At 44.7% G+C, this 12,121-nt stretch overlaps 1 protein-coding gene across 2 annotated transcripts in view; it reads right to left on the bottom strand.

Moving 5' to 3' along the window:
* RSPO2 (R-spondin 2) overlaps positions 1 to 11,379 on the bottom strand; it is a 159,187-nt gene extending 147,808 nt beyond the window's left edge. The window contains exons 1-2 of one of the 2 annotated variants that reach the window (XM_045453900.1): positions 10,951 to 11,379; positions 10,304 to 10,480 (exon numbers count right to left, since the gene is read on the bottom strand). In XM_045453900.1, the coding sequence (XP_045309856.1) occupies positions 10,304 to 10,397 (94 nt within the window). In that variant the 5' untranslated portion in view covers positions 10,398 to 10,480; positions 10,951 to 11,379. The remainder of the gene's footprint in view (positions 1 to 10,303; positions 10,481 to 10,950) is intronic. The other variant, XM_045453899.1, reaches the window with a different exon arrangement.
* Positions 11,380 to 12,121: the final 742 nt, after the last annotated feature.

Raw genomic sequence — 12,121 nt, 5'->3', positions numbered from 1 at the left:
ATAGTTACCCCAAAAGTCTCTGGTGGGGGAGGTACAACGGGCACAGGATCCATCACTTTGGGGATATTAACCCCACTATGACTCAACTAAACTGAAACCTGGTCTTGGAAAAAAAAAAAGGTGTGATAAATATGCAAAGTCATAATGCTGATCTAGCAAATCCCTCAACATTAAAAGCCAGCTTTTATCTACAAGAAGGAGGTATTAGAACACAGCATGTAAGGTGAACAATGAGGGGCCAGAGGATTTTTAGATCCTGTCAGACTTTATTACATGAAGAAAGAGAACCTTTAACAAAACATTCGATTTTCAAAATAAAGATTGGACAATTTTCAGTATTCTCAAAAAGCAAAATTGTGAGATTCATTAAAAGCCATGTATGTTCTCCATAAAGATTCAAGAATTTGGCAGACAATTAATTGGCAAGTGTTTATTTGGAGTTGGTTTTGGACAACTCCAAATTTTACCAGTTACTTGAATTTTCAGGCATGCACTCTATGGAAAACATTATTCTAAAACTCATGTTTTTAAAGTGACTGTAGAAGCTGGAAACCACCTCTAAGTTGACACCATCTTTGTCTCACAGATCTTAAAACCAGGAGGTTGATTACGTTTGCCTTTTGGTGAGGTCTTATCAAAAAGGATTAGGGACCCAAACCAGAAATGCTCCAGTAAAGCTGAACCCTCTATTCCTTTTTCCCCCGCTCCCTTTCTGTATGAATATCAAGATGATCACAGCATCAATCTTACTGGAGAGAGCACAGCAGCTTTCCCACCTGAGCCTGCAGGAGGAAGCAAGTAAGCACACATCCTACCGAACTTCAGAGAACAAAGCACAGGAAAAGAATGCAAAGTGTGCCCTCTATCGATCAGTGAGTTTTAACCGCTGAGTGGCTGGTCGGCAAGTTGTATCCAGCAATAGGGGAGACACTAAAGCCACCGTCGTAGAAAAATATAAAATCCACTGAGCCAGCAAACACCTAACAGAAGCCCACTTGACCTCAATGGAAGTGTGTTTGCCTGGTTTTGACCAATCTGTGAGCCAGCAGCAGGATATGCAAGAATCACTTCAATGCCAGCCTATGTCATCAGCTAGAAAATTGCAAGAGCAATTTCTAAAAACTCTATATTACCATTTTATTAATGAAGTAAAATTAGACCATATGAGAAGAGGGTTTTAACAAAACCTCTTATTCTGTGTATTTCACACTTCCACAAACTTTTTAGAAGAATGGAGAGAATTAAACATCCATTCTCTTTGAGTAAGGGATCATTAGCCAAGTAATTATTTATGGAGATAAATCTTGAGATAGTGCCTCTGATGTGCCTTCATATTGTGAAATATACATATGGCAAATGACTGGAAACCCATACCTGGAAAATAAAATTTTAGACAAAGGTATTTATCAATTTGAAACAACCATTTAGCATCATGTTAATTAAGAAGGTCTACCTTTTATTACTTTAACCAATGCTTCTTTAACCTATTGAAGGAAACAGATCAACCATGGCCATGTTGAGACTCCAGTGAAAGCTTTAGCTCCTCTCTACACCCTAAAAAGAAAGGTTTTGCTCCTAATTTTCAGGGGACTCACAAAAACCCCAGTCCCATCTCTTGACCCCAAGTTAGGAAAGCCTGCTCAAAAGAAATGTGCTAAGTATTTGGGTGCCTGGGTGGCTCAGTCAGTTAAGCATCCCACTTCATCCCAGGTCATGATCTCACGGTTCATGGGTTTGAGCCCCGTGTCAGGCTCTGTGCTGACAGCTCAGAGCCTGGAGCCTGATTCAGATTCTGTGTCTCCCTCTCTCTGTGCCCCTCACCAGCTCATGTTCTGTCTCTGACTCAAAAATAAACCGTAAAAATAATAATAGAGGTGCTAAGTAAGCTAAACTCTCTAAATGCTCTTAACAGCCTTCAAGTGATGAAAATTGAAAAGTTTTAAATACATTTTAAAGGTCTTCCCCAAGCAACTAGATGAGAAGGAAAACTACCTGTAATTACTCTACATTTTAAGAATAAAAGAATATTTAATAGTCTTTCTCTAACCTTGGTTGGTTATTCTGATTATGATGGTTTAACATATATGTGAGTACACATAAAATACATGAATACATCTACAAACACACACACTGACACACCCATCTGCATGGGCACACACCTACAGACACACATATTTATTCTGGCTACTGGAGTTCAAGACATAACAGGGTTCCAAAAATACACATACAAAAAACAAAGTATAATAAAAAAAAATTTAGCAACACAAGTATGAAAAAAAAGGTTTTTTAAAATCAGATCACACTTATGGTCCTACCTATCCACCTATCCAGCCTTCAGTTACTTAATATTAGTTACTTTATTTGCAGAATTAGGAGTTGTAGGAAGTTCTGAGGCTTCATAAAAGTCTGTAGTTCAAAAGACTTTTGAATGGGTTCAAAGGTGATTTTTTTAAAATAGTGTTTATGTCGGACATGTATTGTGTACAGAAGAGCCATGAATTCAGGAGGACTCAATTCTAGTTCTCTCTTCCACTTAACCATTAGTTTTTAAAATCGCATTTCAGGAAGCAGTTTACTTTCCAGTTATGCTAAACTGATCTCACCTGCTCCAAATAGTGAATGGTCAATGCTCTCCTGGAAGGCACTATGCAAAAACAACCTATGGGGTCTATTGACACCTACAAATGAACTTGTTCGTTCTCTCTCTCTCTCTCTCTCTCTCTCTCTCTCTCTCTCTCACACACACACACACACACACACACACACACACACACACACACATACCTGTGTCTCTCATAGGCGTGTCTACATGGGTTGATTATACTCAAGTCAGAAGACAAGAATGCGGATTGAATGTTTTTCCTGCACTTTGTAGGTTATTAATATAATTGTCTTTTAGGAAAAGAAATACTGCTTTCTTTTATTTTCCTCTAAATGATTATTCATATGGGAAAAGTGTTTTGGGATGAACAATTATTGGTTGACCCTCAATCTAGAAAAAAATCTTTTAAAATATGTACATTATCCTCACCCCAGGATTTCCCTTCACTGGCCCAAACTCCTCTGCCACGTGGGAGGTCTATCATTCGAATAATAAACAGGTATACAGATATACAAACAGACACTAGTGTGCTCTATGAAATTTGAAGATTATCAGAAAAGACTTCAGAGTGAGGGCTGGACTGGGGAGGCTTTTATGTATCAATGTTTTTTGTCTTTAAATGAAGAACAGCAAATGAGATTATGCCTATTATCTAATGATTCATTCAAACTTCAACTATGCGCAAATAACTTAGAGTTTTTTTTAAAAAACTTCAAGTTACCAAAATTATTTCAAGGGCAGACAAAACCTTTTAGTCAAGGACTTTTTGTTCAGCCACAGCTTGTGGAGAAGCACTCTGTTAAGGCCTGCTTTGGGCATATGGAGATGAATCTCCCCAAGCTCCTCCCTAGAGGAGTTTGAAATGTGGTTACGGTAAGACATTTTGCCTAAGGAGTAATAAGAGCATGCTTTAAGAGGAGCACAGAAAGCTGAGAAAGCTAGGAGAGAATAAGATTCTGACTTCAGAAAAAGGGCAGAAAATTCCAGTGGGCTTCATAGAGGCAGTGACTTCAGCTGGGCACCACCAGATGCTCCACAACTTAAAAACCTCAAAACACATAGTATGCTTGGAAATGGAGTAATCTGGGAAAGCTTAAGCTTGTGGCACTTCCAGGGTGGTGGAAAGTTGGAAACAGGCTGTGGTTAAATGGTGAGGAAAGCCTTGAATGCAGTGTGAGAGAGGCTGGCACTTGCTCTGCTGTCAGTATGGAGACCTCGATGTTTGGGGGTTTATTAACAGAAATAACATGATCAGATCTGTGGTTGAGAAAAATTCAACATGGCAGCCTCATGAAGGATGGAGTGAAGAAGTAGTAGATGCTGGGAGATAAGGAGTCCTCAAGGGTGTGAGCTAGGAAGTATCTTTGGGAATAGAAAGGATGGGGTGGATATAAACATTTCTGAGGTACATGCACTAGACCCAATGAACCGATATAAGAGGCACTAGGGAGGGCAAAGACTGCAGTGAGGCTTCCAGCCTCGACACACAAACCTCACGAACAGAATAAGAAACACAGGCAGAGAAAACATTTGGGAGAAGGCACAGAAGAGGAGAGGAGTTGTCGAGCTTGTGTGTGCATGGAACGTGTGTGCATGGAACGGCCTATCTATCCATACATGAGGGTGCATGGATTATCTATCCATATGGCAGTAGTTGGGAAGTGAGAGGGGAATATACTCTGAAGTAAAGAATATTTATATTTGTTTTTAAGTCAGAGCTGGAGTTGAAGGACTTGACATGGAAATAACAGTTGAAGATACAGGGATGGATAAAATCCCCTCAAGGGAAAGAATAAAGGAAAATAAACACTGGTGTACACCTACTCTGAATGAGGGGACCAAAGAAGAGAAGTGGGTAAAATACAGAAGGCAAAACTAAAGTGTGAAGTCACTGGTCAAAGGAAGAGCCCTTCTTTGGAAAGGAGGGATTTCTCCAGAGAAATGAGTCAAAGAGGCCTGTAGTGATGTTGGCGGCATTGCAATGAGGTGAATAGAAGTACGGAGGACAATTAAGAAAACCTTTTCAATAAAATGGTGGATTGTGACTGATTGAAGGGTGAATGAAATAAAACCAGATTGTAACTGATTGAAGGGTGAATGAAAACAGGACTATTAACAAGGGAATACAAGGGAATGAAGGGAAGGGTACAAGTGAGAAAAAGAACAGATTGTAGGGGTGCCTGGGTGGCTCAGTCGGTTAAGCATCTGACTCAGGCTCAGGTCATGATCTCTCGGTCGTGAGTTCAAGCCCCATGTTGGATTCTGTGCTGATGGCTCAGAGCCTGGACCCTGCCTCAGATTCTGTGTCTCCCTCTCTCTGGCCCTCCCCTGTTCATGCTCTGTCTCTGTCTCAAAAATAAACATTAAAAAAATTTTTTTTAAAAAAGAAGAGATTGTAAAGCAAGGGAAAGAAGGAAATTAAAATTTTTAAGTTTGGGGGAAAGCAGCTTGCTTGAAAAGATGACTGGCATGGACGGGTCCTAGAAGAGAGAAGAATGGGGGAGGGGCAGGCCTTGGAAAGAATAAAAGCACACTCTCCTTACTCATTCTCTCTCCTCCACTCCCATCCCGGTCCCGTCATTCAGTCTGAGAAAGAGGACAAGAGAATAACTGGGAAAGAAGAGTGAAAATCCTTTTTAGTTCCGAAGACCCGATCTCCATTGTCATCCCACCCAATCTCTTTCTCTACACACCCATGAAAACACATACACCTATACGTGTATGTATCCTTTCCCTAGCACATATACAATTCTATGCATTATATGTGCTCTTCAGCATTAATTAGCACCTTCCATATTTCATAAATTCTCATAATTAGCATCTTCCATATTTTCTCAAGCTAAAATTATGAAAATGTGTAAATATCGACATGCAACACTGTACCTAATGACCAATCCTTGATTGTTGCAGATAATGGGAAAAAGTGATCATGACATTTTGGGGGGGAAAAGGGGGGGAAATTTAAAACTATTTTCATCCCAGAGCTTATCATCCCCTTTTAGCAGAGTGGTTATCATGTGTTTTATCAAATGATTTGACTGTCATTTATTTCCTACACTTAGGAGGGGTAAGGGTGCTGATCCCCAGGGGAGTAAAAAGGTTTAAAAGGAAATCCGTTGGAAGGAATGAAGTAAAATGTATCCTGGATGATCCAAAAACTGGCCAGTTCATCTCTGAATGAGTCAAGAGGTGGTTTTACATTAAGGAATTAGAAGCATCATTTCCAACTTGTGATTTCTACAAATATTGGCTTCTACCCAAGCTGGATTTATAAGCAGATAAAGAAAGCCAGAATTAAATGGAGGCCTGGGGGGAACATCACCTATTCTGAATCACTTCCAAATTTCAGTAGCATAACAAAAAGTTGGTTGAGACACAGCAGATTTTTAACCTCTGTGCACTGGTAAGATACTAGCCAGAAAAACTCAGAATTATGCTAGAAGAACAAAACAGCCCATTAACAAAAGAGAAGTAAAGAAAGAACATATTTATATGCAAAGTTAAACATCACAGGATATTTTCTGAAATACTCTGGAACTTTAAAAAGCTAATATACAGAACATTTTAAATCTTCTTCATTTAAGTGTAGGTAAATCTATGTCCCAAGTGCCATTTGTATTTTTGAAAGACTACCAAGAGAAATAAGCTAGCATTAAAAGTACTTGTAAAACCAAGTATCTCCAATCTCTTCATCAAGTTTTTATGTAGCCCTATAACATAGAAGAGAAAATGTTTCTCACCAACCTCGATTACCAGAAACATACCACACTATTTGTGATAAACACCTCCGTTTCATAGAGGAAGCCAAATCTAATCTTAGGGAAAATGAGAGGTTATGGGAGGGAGAAGCTGGGGCTTTAGTATGGAAAAGGCTAGGCAGGAAACACCTGTCTCACTCTGCCCCCTACCAACCGACCACCAGGAACACCAACTACATATCCGGGAGTCTTGCTGCTTTTAAAGAGTTGTATCAAAAAGTTTTCACAAATCCCTGATTAAAATGTAAAGAGAATGAAGGAGATAGATAATTAAGTCACTGCATTCCAACCTCAAGAAAGCTCGGAAAAACCGCAATAAAGTTATAATTTGTCTAGCCACCTTTCGGTAAGTCAGCCTGAAATGTGGCTTAAGACCATTTCAAAGAATGAGACACATCAACACAATTTACCATATAAATAAATCATAAGTGGTTCCAAGGCAGATACAGGCAGTGGGGGCTAATAGTAGCTAATAATGACTATACTTTTGAACAAGAGGGTGGGGTGAGGGGGCCAAGGAGTTACAACTGTTACCATGTAGACAAAACATGAGTTGTCTATCAGCTTTTCAAAATGTTGGCATGGGTCTCCTCTCTACACGATATTCATTCTCTATTGTGTTTGGGCCTAATTAAAAATTATTGTTACCAGGCCCTATGAGTGATTATCAAATACATTTTTATTTTAGGATTTTTTTTTCTAAAGAAGAGGAAGAAAGACTGTAGGTACTGTGGTTTATGGTGATCTGTCCCACATACTAGGTTTGGCCAAAAGTAGGAAGGTTGACATTCTATTCTCTCAGTCCTCTGGCTAGATTTTGAAATAGAACATACAGTTAAATGATATATTTGCTCTCTATTCCAAACTGGATGCAATTGATTTTAACTGACTAAATTATCTAGTCTCTGCCAAGAATTTTATTTCATTAAGAAAATGATATTATAGAGCATCTGAGATCATAGAGCAGACTAAACATAATGCCAGAGGAGTTCTGAGAGTGCTCCACAGTGAAGGTTTGATTATTTGCAGATGGAATATGGAAGAAAAAATAAAAGCATCAGCTCACAGGCATCAGTCTAACCAATCCCGGGATCTCGGCTGCCTGCACAGTAGCACAAAGCCAAAAAAATAACTGATCTTCTAAGCCACAACACTTCTTTATTTGGGGGGGGGGGGCGGGAGGGGGAGAGAAGGTACTAATCACTTTTCTCCCTAGAAAGTAATATTTAACTGCCACTACCCAAAACAAAGGGAAAAGGGGAAATGTTGGTACACAATAGGCTCTAGCGTGTCAACTGTCACTGCTGACATGATTTGGCTAGTGGTCAGGCATTCACCAAAGAACTAATTTAAATCAATCTCCTTTGGGAAAGCCAATTGTTTGGTAGGCACAACAATTGGTGTAGAATCAATCAGTGGACATGAGATCAATTAAAACCAGCTTAAGTTTGTGAAGAGGGACAATTCACACAACCTGAGTTAGATCTCTATTCATCTCAATACACTCACAATGCAATCCCTAAGCTTTCTTGCAAAGCAGAAAAGCTACTATCACCCTGTGCTGTCTAGCCAGGCCTTCAAGTAGTTCCACTTTTAATTAAAAAACACAGTACACCCTTTGTTGGCACAGATAGTGTGGTCACTTTTAAAACCCGTAGTTATTTTAGCCAGAAACTTGGAATTTGGGAAGGGACATCTGTTAAGAAAAGGCGGGGTGTGTGTGTGGGGGGGGGGGGAGTGGCAAACTTTGATAATTTTTTTTTTCCTTTACAACCTTACCAATTTACACGTACTTGAAAGCAGTTGAATTTTATTAAATTGAAAGGTTGGTTTGGCAAAAGTCACTATTGCACGCTTTAGAATTGGGTTTCTAAGTGTCAGCACTTGGGGACATGGAAGGTAATTGCTAGGAGATTTTGCCAAGCAGCTTTGAAATGAATAGGTTTTGCCTCAGATACCTAAGGCGGCACAGGGCCAAGTTTAGAGACGGCACGGCCGGAAAACGCATGCAATACCACTTCTGGCCGCAGGGGTGCTGTAATGTCCTCCATCCAGCATTGCCGTGTTAAGTTCTACTAAAACGTTATGTTAGCATCTTCCTCCCTCGGCCACAATGAGACAGGCAGTGTGGATCAGAAAGACTTCGCGGGATTAGTAAATCACCTAACGAACAACCTGGCATGTGCGTCTTAGGAATTTCTATATTTGCACAAACTTTAAGCACCTCAGTTTTTTTCCGACCAAGTAGACTGCATCGTGTGCTGGTAGGTGGGGAGAAAGTCTCTCCAACACACTTGACCACAGTGTAACCAAAAATTGCCAGATCTGCGAATACCTGAAAAGAAAATAGCAGGTGGAGGGAGGAGGCAGTGGGGAGGGGCGATGGAGGAGATGGAAAAGGACTTTTTCAGGACGAACATCAATATTAAACTTTCATGGGTTCTGGGAAGAAATTTCTCCCAGCATTTTTATGCGCAATGGTTTCTGAAAATAAGCATTTTCCAAATGCCAGAAATGGGAAAAAGAGAAGGGGTGGCCTTTTTAAAAACCACAGATCCGTAGCGTCAACTGGAGAGCGGAGGTTATGGAAATCGCACACCACCAGTTACCCCGAGCTCTGCCCTTGGGCCCGCCAATCTCCAGCTTAATAACGTCCTAAAAAGCTGTGGAAAATTAGGGCGTGAAGAGCGCTCTCCAAAATCTGGGTGCAGGACCAGAGATTCTACTAAATGGGTTCTAGACAAATCACATCACAAGTCGAGTGCGACGTTTAGATCCCGGGGTGCGAGGGGGGGGGGGGGGGGTTCGAAATTTGTTAACTTCAAGACAAATCCTAACTGTGCCAAAGTCCAAATTGCTAGTCGAAGACAGTTCTAAGGGGCTTCTATGCACCGTCCATGCGCGGGTAATACACTGTGTGTGTGTGTGTGTGTGTGTGTGTGTGTGTGTGTGTGTGTTGAGGCTGTGTTTAAATCCCCCAGATGACTTCATTGTGTCTAGCGGCCCTTCCCCTAAAATGCAGCTGGATTAGCTGCAGCCACAGCAGGACTCAGACAGAAATGGGCGCACAGTAAATCTGCCTGAAAGCTAGCTCTCCGAAATCTTTCTGGAGGCCTTCCCTCGCCTTCCCTGCAGCGCACACAAGCGATGGAGATTAAGGGAGCGGTTAAAAAGCCGCAAGTGAATTTCATTGAGAACATAAACGGCTACTTTTGCGGGAAGTATCACGGAGAGAGCAAAGTCAGCCCTGTCCCCAAAACATCAATGCCCCCGCCCCGAAACCCTGCGTACAAGTTGCTGCTCAATGCAAAAAGTTCAATAAACCATCCCATCTAGTCTTAGGTTCCAGAAATAGAGGTCAATTATTCCCTTTCCCTGAAAGTCTAGGTCCTCCACCTCGACTTGGTACCCCTCCTCAGCTTGCGCTGGCTCACTCGTCCGCCCTCCCACACACATACACACACACACACACACACACACACTACTAAGCGGTGTTCAAAGCGATCTGGGGCGCACGTGGGTGAGGAATGTAGAGACAGATGAGCTACACGGGAGATGGGTAAAAGGACCAAAAAGAAATGAAGACAGAGAAGCAGAAGAACAAGAAAAACTGGACGCCCGATAAGAAAGGAGAGCGAAAGAGCAGAGTTGAGTAGAAGCGTGGCAACGAACCGGCTACGGACCGCACCACTTAGCCCTGAGCGCCCGCGGGGCTCCCCGGCCCTCCACACCTCTCTCCCGCTCGCGGTGCCTACTGAGAACGGAAAAGACTGCGTTCCGCCGAGCTCAGGGGCCCACAAAGTGCGGAGCGGTGGCGCGCGAGAGCGAGGTAGAGAGCACTGGTCTGCCCAGCTGAGCCCCGGGAGCCCCCGCCTGAGTGCCGCGACCCGCCCCCGCCTCGATCCCACCGGCTCCCACGCACCTCGGGCAGAGTAGGACCCACCTCGCTTACTGCGTCTCCATCGATTGCCTTGGCAGTGGCTGTAATCCATACAATTCAGGATGATGAGGGCAAAGGAGAAGAGGCGAAACTGCATCTGGGCGGTCGGGCGGGGGACAGGCGCCTCTCAAAGTCGGGGAACTGGAGAGCTCATCCAAGTAGCCGGCGCCCACCGCGCTGCTGGGGAAGATGCAAAGGGTGAGTGGCCACTAGCCCGGGGACCGCCCTGGTGGTCAGTTCTGCGCGGTCAGCATCTCTCAAGCCTTGAACCTGAGAGACTAGGAGACGTGGAGTGGAGAGCGCCCCGGGGAGACAACCGCCTCTGCGCGCGTCCCAATTTAAGAAGGGGAGGGAGGGAGGGGGACGCGAACCCACCGCCAGGCACGAGCTGCGGGGCAGTTTAACCCCGAGAGCACAGCTGCCGGCGATTTGGTGGGGAGGGTGATTTACAATCAGTGAATTCGCAACGTCTGCGGAGCTACAGGCTCCGACCCAGGGGAAAGGGCGTCGGGAGGCTGCTCCCGGGAAAGGAAAGAGCTCCGCGGGAGCAGGGTTTAAAGAGCCCCCGCTGGCCTTTGGGTCCCTCGGTGGGGGTTAGCAAGCGCCTTGGCCGCGGTGGCCGGACGCGGGTCGCCTACCGCGGCACTTACGTCTCGGACGGTGCGGCTTGCCTAGGCGCGGCGCTCCATCCCGGGCTGGGGAAGCGAGGCGCCTCGCTAGCACGTGGGCTGGGGAAAAGTTTGCCGGGAGCCGCCGGGAGCGCCCGGCAGCTCCGGGATTCCGGCGGACGCCGCGGGCTCGCAGTGCGCCCACGGTCCGCTGGGCTGGCGGCGCTAGCGGGAGCGCGGCGGGGCGGGCGCGTCCGCAGCCTCGGGGATGCTGCGTCCCCGCCGGTGAGTGCGGCGCTCGGGCGACCGGCACGACCGCTCTCTTTCTGGGTCCCTATCCAACTGGGCGGTTTCCTAGGCTCTACTCCACAGCCACTTCACATCAGGGATTTCTCCCTTTCCAAGCTGTGGGAGACAGAACGCTCCCGCGAGGCCGAAGGGATGTGGCGAGCGCACTTTCCGACGGAGATGCAGCCGGGCTGAGGCTCGGGATGCTTCTATAAGTAGGTGGTGCTGTGGTCCAAGGCATCTGTGTCAGGCTGCCTCGGAGTTCCTGGGTCCTAAAGCCAGAAACTCTCGGGTTTCCCTGTGGTCCTAAAGAGCGCTGACAGCCTCCAGCGAGCCCAACCCGAGGCAAATCCCCTCCGGGCTTTCCTGGAGTGCTTGGCTAAACTGAGGAGTGGCTAGGATGGGGGCGCCCCCTTACCTTGCTGCGCCGGGGAGCCTAGCTGTCTTCACCCCCAAGGCGTCTTTTTCGGGCGCTCGGGGGTCGTTTCCAACCTTTGCCCTGACCTTCCTGCAGGAGCATCTGACGATCTGATGGCTTCTCCTAAACCGTCTTTCCTGAGCTACCGGCCAGGACTGCTGATTCTGACCCGCTGAGTTTGAACTTCAGCCGCATCCCGAAAGCTACCCCATCTCTGCCACTTTTTAATTTACGTCTTCCTTTGTTTTATAGGACGATCTGTTAGCAGGCTGAAATAAAAACGTGCCTTCAGTGTACGGAGTGAAAGGGGTATTTCCAACAGCTTTCGCTTATCCCCAGAAGTGTTATTTCTTGACTTTGTTTCTTCTCCACAAAAACTTTAAAAACTTGTAGTCCTTTGCTTGCAGTACTCAAGAAATTGGGACCTTGTTTCTTTAAAGGAAAGTTCACTTTCCACTCAAGTATTTCTTAGTCATAATCCTCCTCTCTCCCTCCAGCCTCAAAGAC

This window comes from Leopardus geoffroyi, chromosome C3, assembly GCF_018350155.1.
Source record: "Leopardus geoffroyi isolate Oge1 chromosome C3, O.geoffroyi_Oge1_pat1.0, whole genome shotgun sequence".
NCBI classification, from domain to species: Eukaryota; Metazoa; Chordata; class Mammalia; order Carnivora; family Felidae; genus Leopardus; species Leopardus geoffroyi.
Note: the sequence above shows the minus strand (reverse complement) of the source record. Positions and strands in the feature narration are given on the sequence as shown.